This window comes from Montipora capricornis, chromosome 10 (genome assembly GCF_036669925.1).
Source record: "Montipora capricornis isolate CH-2021 chromosome 10, ASM3666992v2, whole genome shotgun sequence".
NCBI lineage: Eukaryota > Metazoa > Cnidaria > Anthozoa > Scleractinia > Acroporidae > Montipora > Montipora capricornis.
In genome coordinates this window covers 10550062-10559502 of record NC_090892.1, presented here as the reverse complement: position 1 = coordinate 10559502, position 9441 = coordinate 10550062, and the positions used below count along the sequence as shown (strand labels likewise).

Below are 9441 nucleotides of genomic sequence, written 5' to 3'. Positions count from 1 at the left end.
TTTCGCTGGTACCACAAACAATGGTTGAAGAATGATCTCTTTATTTTTTCCTCACAGTGCAAGAAAGTGTTTTCAATGGCCAGACGATTTCGTCTTTCTCCATTAATGAGGGAGGCCATCGCTGAATTTTGTAGTACCTTCATCCTGTTGGTGAGTGCTTTATATTTATTCTTGAAACAAGTTGGTTCATTATTCTTCTCAGTACGCTAAAGTTTAGCGTACTGAGAAGCTCCTGCTGCCGTAGGGAAATAAAACGACGGGCACTGGTCATCGTTTCACTGAGGCCGATATCTTATAAATGAACGATTCGACTGAAAAGGTGTCCTTTAAAAGTTCAACTTGAAATTGCAGATGGGCAAAAAGCTTTAGCGCATCAGCAGTGAAATCGCGTGCAGTAATTTTTTTCCTATCAAAACAAACGTTCGAGGAAAATACCCCACGTCGTGCTACAAGATTGGATGACACAAGATTTCGTTAAATTTTCAAAAACACAACGATTTGATCCGGACCCAAACCATCGCATCAATTCGGTGAAGAAGTGCGTGGCCAAACTATAAAAAAAGTGTTTATCACGTTATTCCGATTGTTTACGGATTTAACGTGTCTTTGAAAAAAACCTTGAAGCCAGGGTGGTCATCAAGTTGAAAGAAAGTTGCTGTAGGTACAGAAATTACGGCCACTTAGATGCTTCAAAAAGACAGCTGTTGCTTTGGTCACCAAATCGTTCCTTCTGGCCATTTAACTTTGTCACGTCAGGTTGAAAAAGTGTAAGAATCATCAGAGACCTTTCGGCTAACTCGTCAAACATCGCGTTTGAAGTCCCGCTATAGCACCAAAATGATGGTGGCAATCTGGCCTTATATCACACAAGGATTCCCAATTGCATAATCTGCCAATTAACAACTTGAAAAAGTGTAAGAATTTCACAATGGATAATTACGTGGCTAGCCTTACATACGTATGTCTCATCACTGCCAAGGGACTCATCAGAGACCTTTCGGCTAACTCCTCAAACATCGCGTTTGAAGTCCTGCTAGAACCCTTATGTGATATAAGGCCAGATTGCCACCGTCATTTTGATGCTAGCGGGACTTCAAAAGTGACGAGTTAGCCGAAAGGTCTCTGATGAGTCCCTTGGCAGGGATGAAACCGGCATGCGTATGTAAAGCTTACCACATAATTGTTCATGTCAGATTATCAAGCCATTGATACCCCGGGTACACAGTCACTAGCGACTCCCACCAGGATGCGGTACATTTCCTTTGCGTTTACCTTTGCAATTTCCACTTTGCGTTCGCAGTTTATTCGGGCATGTTACGTTGGGAACCGCACTCATTGGTTTGATAAAAAGCTTCAGTACAGACGTTGTTGTGCGGCGAACGACGACCATGAATAAAATGTTTTCCCTTAGCGCTAAAATGTTGCACTAATTCACGGGTTTTCATTTATGGTTCTTAAAGAGTGCTTTATTAAACTGAAAAGTCTGAAAGGACTACAAATTGGATTAAAAGATGAAAGAATGACTTCTTCAAAATTCCACCCTATTGGATGGCATCATTTGCTGCCAGCATTATAAGAACATATGCATGACCCTTAATTTAACTTTTACATTTGACTTGTGGTTGACAAAAGGGGCTAATGCCCAGTCCAGTTCCTGTCTGTCGCTCTTAAAACCCGAAGACTTTCGTGCAAAGTACCTCGTGGTGAAGTGGTATGCGCGTTAAAGCCAATTTCCCCAGGAAGGGGGAATTTATGACCTCAGATGAACCGTTACTGAACAACAGGCTGGAAGACATATGCTTACAGACTGCAAAGAGAAAAGTCAAGTAATATGGTGTCGACAAACTTGCGTTTATTGTTAATTATGACACTGGTGTACGCTGTTTTGCTATCGTTAATGATGGTATTTCGATCACTATGGCGACTTGCCAACTTCCCTTCCGTATGGCCTAGTTGATGGAACATCAGTTCGGGCTTAACAAGATAGTGCGCTCAAATGTCACCGACACCAAGGACTTCTCTAAAATGTGCGAGAAAAAATACTTTGACTCGCCGAGCCAATCTTCCGATCATTGCAACCATAAATGCAAAATTGTCTCTATCAAACGTTTAACTACCTTACACGAACGAGAAAAGTTCTTCCATGCGAAATGCGTTTAAGATGAGAGTCAATTTCCGGGAATCACTTCTTTAGAACGAATCTAAAGTAGATTGAGTTTAACAACCGTTATAGCTATGCCAGTCAGAGACGTGTTCCTATGGTTGGCACAATATTGAAAAGATTTTTTTGCAGCGGATAGTCGCACTATAATCTTCCCCCTATTCTAGAAATCAATATCATTACGATGTAACTTTTTTTTTTTGTTGTTGCAGATTTTTGGAGTAGGTTCAGTGGCTCAGATGGTACTTAGCGGCTGGAAGTTTGGAAACTTTTTCTCGGTCAATTTCGGCTGGGGGATGGGCGTCACAATGGGCTGCTACTGGGCGGGTGGTATATCAGGTAAGACGCGCGCAGCTTAGACTGTGGGAACTACCGTTTTATAAACGAGCAGGAGTGTTTTATCGGGTTTAAAACCACTCGGCGAAGCCGGCAGAGTTTTGACCCGATATAGCACGACATGCAAGTTTATTGAAAGGCCTTAAAAACATTTCACAAAAAGCGTGTCCCTGTGGAGTCCAGACAATGGTGCAAATGGTCCAGACAAATGTGAGATACAAGAAAAACAAATAAATGCGCGGTATCCGGACAGGAGACTAGGCTATTTGAGAGCCTTAGACTCGAGGGCGAGAACGAATTCAGTCAAGTACAACTTAATTAGAGCGCAAATCTCGCACATGCGTAGTTATCCATGAATTTAAACTAAAGTTACAATCTTTGACTGCACGACTACGAGAACGCGATACTAGTACCAGATCTCGCGTGGTCACAACTTGAACTCGTACTCGTTCTTGTTCTCGAATCGAACGCTCTCTAATATGAATGAGCCAATCATCTGCCAGTCATTACTTGAGCAGCCAGCTCAAAGCGCGGGAAATCGCTTGCGAGCATATCACAATTTTTTATTGATTTTGTCTTTGATTGGCTGTCTGATTCAATAAGGGTTTTCAGCAGATCACTTATCGCAGCAATGCAAAGCTATACAAAGAAAGAGCGATATTATTTCGTTCAGCAGTCAATTGAGAATTGTTCCACTTTCAGGCGCTCACATGAATCCTGCGGTGACCGTTGCCTCCGCGGTTGTGAAGAGACTTCCCTATAGAAAAGTTCCGGTGTATATTGCGGCACAAATGCTTGGCGCGTTTGTAGCTTCAGCTTGCGTTTACGGAGTATATTACGGTCAGTGAATGAAACATATCTTCGTTGTAACAACTGGTTAGTAGAACGTTTACTCCTTTAGGCGTGGCTCACGCGGATCCCAATTCCCGCCCTGTGTCGTCTGAGTTGATTTAAATTCTATCTGGTTTACAAAGCCTATTGTAGCAGACATAGATTTTTATTATCCTCCAACGCAATAGTTTACTTTTTCGCGGGAATTCCACATGAGGTGAGAAAATATGTGACTGTAAGAGGTTTTCCTAATTGCACATTAAATTCAGTAGCTTGAGCAAACGTTCTTTTTCCGCCAAGTTTAAGGGGTTGATACTTAAGTCTTTGAGTTCGTTGAGTGCAAGTGTAGACCTTTGCAACCAACCCATTCTTACATCTTTTCTATTGTTTTTTCCTTGACGTCTTTGACAGATGCCTTGAACGCATTTGATGGCGGTGTCCGTCAAGTACTGGGCCCGAAAGGAACAGCTGGAATCTGGGCAACATATCCGCAGTCCTTCTTGTCAATCGGCAATGGCTTTGCTGATCAGGTGAATGTTTAACTTTTACTTGGAGGCAAAAATAAATGAACAAACGGACATCAAACCAGTGTGGGGAACTTGTTTAAGTTAACACTTTTCGTGGTAAAAATTAGTGTTACTCTGTAGAATCATCATGCAATTATTGTCAGTTATGCAATGATGCTAAATTCGTCAGTGTCTCCAGTGTTAACTTAGTCTCGGCGATTTTAACTCCTGTGATCCGTGTAGCAACAGCTTGATTTATGCGCCGAAAATAGAGCATCTGCTAAGAGAAGAGGCTAAAAAAAGCACTTTTGACCTCTATTAATAACATCTTAAACGTGGTGGCTCTTAACTACCAAACCGTTGCTATGGACTCCTTCAAGTAGTCATTTCTCAAGTACCTTTCACCCTACAGTTATCCTTTTTCGGCAAGTGTGTTCTATTGAACTTTTCTTTATCTGGTTCGACACACAACCATATTTGGTAATCCCGTGACCAAAACAGAAAGTTCCTAAAGACACAGCGAGCTAACTATGTTTTTCAAAATTTTTTGACGCAACAGTATGAAAACATTCTAACTCAAAATCTATAGCATGGATTAAAAAATATATATTTCTCAAAGAAATTATGACTTCATGAGGCCCTCGTTTGATACACTTTCCAAAATAGCAGTTCCATTTTTTTGTCCAAATAGAAATTCTATGCTGCAGTTTACGCAACATTGTAGGACGATTCTTATCTGGAGAAAAAACTGCCTCTTTCTTTCGTTTTCTTAGGGTTTTTGTGGGTAGTTGCATTGTAAGTGCAAATACCCATATTGTCATCGGGGCTGTCTGAGTGAGTGAGTGAGTGAGTGAGTGAGTGAGTGAGTTATACGGCTGCAGTGCGTGCATGAATTACGGTTCTCTTAAATTATAACACTTGATGTTTGTTTGCAGCTTACTTCTCGCCTTTCTCCTTTCTTAATTATGAAGTTATTGACTAATTAACAGACATCTTTAAATTCTTAAACGTCTTTTTTCCCGTCTATGGAGATCGTCACGCAAGCGCTAGCTGGCATTCTGCAGGTCAAATGAACAAGAAAAAAAATTCACCAGTTGACCATAATATATTTACTCTCAAAGACTAGGCCAACTTCTCTGCCTGCATTGTAACATTCAACAATAATTTTCTCGCAACAGAAAGAAAAACAGAAAAAGTATTTTTATCTTTATCAATGCGATCGATCAGCAAAAAAAAGGAGATTTCATCAGCTTGTTTGTGTTGAAATCCCCACGGCGCTCTGCGCAAAAATAATAAAAAGATGACCTCTTCTGAATAAATGAAACGTTAAAAAATCACAACTTAGTTTTCACATGTGTCTAAATCTTTTTGTCATCGAGCGGAAGTGTACTTCCCGCAACACTACCTTAATTTTGCTTTTATCGATGGGATCTGACGTCGATGAAAAAAAAAGTCTGTGTCTGGCTATTTCTGATAGCCTCTTCTTTCTCCTCTTTTAATTTATTCACACAATTTTTCGCTCCACTTTTCCTTTAAAAAAATATATCTTTGTGAAAAATAGAGAAGTGGAAGCCGCCTATGTGTTATAGGTTAGAGGGAAAACAAAGCTGAAAAGCCCTTTCAAATCCTCATGCCGTTTAACAGCCTTAAATCAACCGAAAAATAACTGAAATAACCTTTATGCCCGGATCACAGCGGGCATAAATAATGACCCAATCGATCCATTTCCTCGCCAGAAATAAACAAAGAGAATTTGTTACTTAAACGATGATGACAAAATGATACGATATTTTGCGTGACATTTGACATTTCTTTGTTCAGCTAAAAATACACAAATGCACTCGAACGTTATTCCCTTGTAAAAATCCAGCCGATTTGACGCTGTTAGGCAAATATAGCATCGATATCAAACACAACAAGACCAGGGTGTATCACGTGCACCACCCACATGTACGCAACGCGTACCTATTTTTACACGTTTTTCTGAAACGCATGGCAGAGGACTGGGACTAGTTTGGCGTGCGCCTTCCGATTGAAGTGATGTCAGATTTTCATTGAAAAAGTTACTTCATAGAACCATCCATACAACCTTTTTCTAGAAGCTTCCTTAGCAATCATTGCTTTTCTGTAGTTAAGGTGACGTCAACGATATCTCCCGATAAATACTAAAAGAACAATAGTAGATAAGAAGCCTGTATAATGAAAGAACGGAACAATGAAATAAAACAGAAAGTTTGGCACGTATGGAGTTGGTCTGGATATTCAAATTAGGCTTGAGACTCTTAATGAGGTACATTTCGTAGACTAAGCGAAGACAAAGCCGAATTGTGCTCCCTCACTTAGTTAGGACTCAGCACTTGCATCAGTCTTGTTAATTAACAGTCCCTTCATAAAACCCATGATCAGCGAATTGATATGATTTCATTTCATTACAGTTGCTCGGCACCGCTCTGCTAGTAGGATGTGTATTTGCTATCACTGATCAAAAGAACAACTCTCCTAACAAAGGCACGACACCTATCTTGATTGGTCTTGTCGTTTTTGTAATTGGAGCAACGTTTGGATTCAACTGCGGTTACGCTATCAACCCTGCAAGGGACCTGGGACCAAGAATCTTTACTGCTATGGCAGGGTGGGGTGGAGAGGTGTTTACGTAAGTAATGCCACGGGATACCGCCGCTTATGTTGACCGTTAACTTAAGTTTCTCGAAAGTCCCGAAAACGTTTCGGGTCCGAAAAGCCATTTGTGAACCTGCCAACCACTTGTTTTGTAAAGCCGATCTTTTGACATGTTTTCAAAGTAACAAAAAGAAAAATGACTGTGAAGTTTGACGACTTAAATCCTGTACGTTCTTGAGATACAAAGGGAATTGTGACACCTGAAAATATCCCGTAAAATTTCGGGAAGTTCGAGAAACGGGCCGCTTGCCCCAGTTGTTCAAAGTCCGGATAACTTTATCCGGTGGATAACTCACTATCTAACATGCACACTCGAGGCACATCTAAATAAGGTTGTGTACGAAGACTTTGGACAACGCCTAACGTGAAGTATATTTTGCATTCTGGATAGAGGCCTATCCACTGGATAGATCTATACAGCAACTGGGGCCTGGTATCGGCCGCCTTTTGCCATAGATGTAAGGAAATTTGTCCAACTTTGAACAACTTTAAGTCCGCTCATACTCGACGTAAAACTTTAAACTGTTTAAAGTCCAATGTATTTTGGCATCAAAAACCTGGTATATATATATAGATTATTTTCATTACGTTCGGTGAACAGGCTCAAGCTAATAACCCGCAATCCCTCATAATTATATTTATGCAAATACCGCGAGATTTTAGGCGACAAGAGGAAGTTCTAGTCCTTTTTTAAAATGCCTTTTGTTTAGAGATGATTCTGTTTTAGCTTGCTCATTTCAGTTTTTGAATAAGCAATAAACAGAATAAGCCTTGGGTTTCGAATTAGCGGCTGTTCGAACAACAGAATAGTTAAACTAAAAACACCTGAGGAACAACATAAAAATTGTATATATCTGACTTGTTTTGTTGTGCGAAAGGGGGCAATTTTATACAAAAAATGGGTATGGAACAAAACTTTCGATAGGGCGATAAAATGATGAAATAAGTACACTGTAAGTTAGCAATTACAGAGAACCTGAAAATTTTAAGCCTTGAGTAAAATCCAAAGCTGTGAAGTGCGAAAGCGCTACACAAAGCAGAGCGGGGCCAAACCTAGATGCTACGAGGGAGGGGGTGGGCGTACTCCTGCGCATGCCAACGCCTCGATCTTTAATGCCTGGACAGCCTGAAGGCGTGGGTGGGGTGGGTCTCTCGGATCCTGCCATCACACAGTGCCCTATCAACTGACCTTTGCGCCAAATGACTTTTGATATATCTCAGAGCAGTGTACGGTAGCACCTCTTTAACTAGTGGTTTCTTACTACTATTGATAGGAGTTGTACTTTCGAATTCACAGGGCAGGCAACAACTGGTCTTGGGTCCCTGTGATTGCTTGTCTTCTGGGAGGAGTCTTAGGCGCTCTGATCTATATCGGTCTTATCGAGATGCATCATGGTCCTGACGAGCCCGACCAAGACGAAAAAGAACTTGAGAGGATTATCATAAGTGAATAAGACACTGCGAGCTGGAAAAGGAGAAGTTACAAGGGTCGTGAACATTTTGATAGAGGAAGCTAATGACGATTAATGCTTGTTCTAAAACAAGTTATTTCTTTGTTTGTCACGGTTAGTAATCAGGTTCCATAGATCTCGTGATAATATTACAAATGATATAAAATAATATGAAATATGTCAAAACTGTTGGCGAACTTATTTTAAAGAGTGAACATGTATAGGCCTCATAGAAATTAGTATATGAGTTAACTTTAGTCAGAATTTCTATGTTAAAATGAGCAAAACTTCCTATTAAGACAAATTCGTCCTTATGTCAAACCGTCGGCGCAAATAACATGAACATTGATTTGGATTTCGAGGGATGCCTCACAATTTTTATACCGCGAACAAATAGCCTCGTCCCATGGCATGTTGCTCATAATAGCCTCTGCCCCAGTGTCACTCTTCCTGCGAGGAGCGGATATTGGTATCGAGGTTAGCCAGTGATTTCCGCGCCGTAACATGCTTTCGGGAGGTGGAGGTAACATTTAATTAATTAATTAACGAACAACTGATGTAGGTTGTTCAAATAAATTGTTTAAAATAGCATAGACCTTTACAGGGTCCCTGTTCATCGTAAGATCTAGAAAATGAGAATGATATCTTCATGAATTGTTTTTTGGGTTGTTTTTAAATAGTCAAAATCGTTTTAAGATCTTTGCCCTTCAAAACTGGAAAAAAGAAGAAAAGATCAATTTGCATTCGGTTTGGCTAAGTTCTCCCACCTTGAAGGGGAACGTTTTTTATGTTGACCGTTAACTTAAGTTTCTTGAAAGTCCCGAAAACGTTTCGGGTCCGAAAAGCCATTTGTGAACCTGCCAACCACTTGTTTTGTAAAGCCGATCTTTTGACATGTTTTCAAAGTAACAAAAAGAAAAATGACTGTGAAGTTTGACGACTTAAATCCTGTACGTTCTTGAGATACAAAGTCATGGACTTTGCAATTCTTGTGCTTTTCTGTTTTTTGAAACATACTAAGGTTAAATATTCAGAATAAGCAGATCTTCGTTTCATGAATTGCTTTTCGGACCCGAAAAGTTTGGAAGCTTAAGAGAAATAGGCCCCATCAGCGAGTCACGACGCCTCTCCTGTAAAATTTGACAAAACGGCCAGAAGTTATAACTATTGCAAAACTGTATATATCTTTGTTTGGTAGTACCTTTGCTAAATTGTAGCTTTTTAAATTAGTGCATAAATAAACTTATGCTGTGAGAATTTGGTTTTCATCCGATAATTCTTTGTGCGTTGATTTCCCTTATTTTATGATGTTACAAAATACAGGTGAATAAAAGAACGTGCAGGATTGGATATATGACCTTTAAAAAGGTTCTATCTCGTACCTCTAGTACGTTTAAATAGAGAGGGTTTCTGCGACAGTCCACATTATAGATCCCATGCTTTGACGAAAATGTCTGTTCTGTGCCTTTTCCTGTCA

At 40.1% G+C, this 9441-nt stretch overlaps 1 protein-coding gene across 2 annotated transcripts in view; it reads left to right on the top strand.

Moving 5' to 3' along the window:
* Positions 1–9221, top strand: part of LOC138019594 (aquaporin-7-like) — a 19372-nt gene extending 10151 nt beyond the window's left edge. For both annotated transcript variants that reach the window (XM_068866454.1, XM_068866453.1), the window contains exons 2-7: positions 58–150; positions 2374–2500; positions 3200–3337; positions 3740–3858; positions 6270–6487; positions 7811–9221. In XM_068866454.1, the coding sequence (XP_068722555.1) occupies positions 58–150; positions 2374–2500; positions 3200–3337; positions 3740–3858; positions 6270–6487; positions 7811–7967 (852 nt within the window). In that variant the 3' untranslated portion in view covers positions 7968–9221. The remainder of the gene's footprint in view (positions 1–57; positions 151–2373; positions 2501–3199; positions 3338–3739; positions 3859–6269; positions 6488–7810) is intronic.
* Positions 9222–9441: the final 220 nt, after the last annotated feature.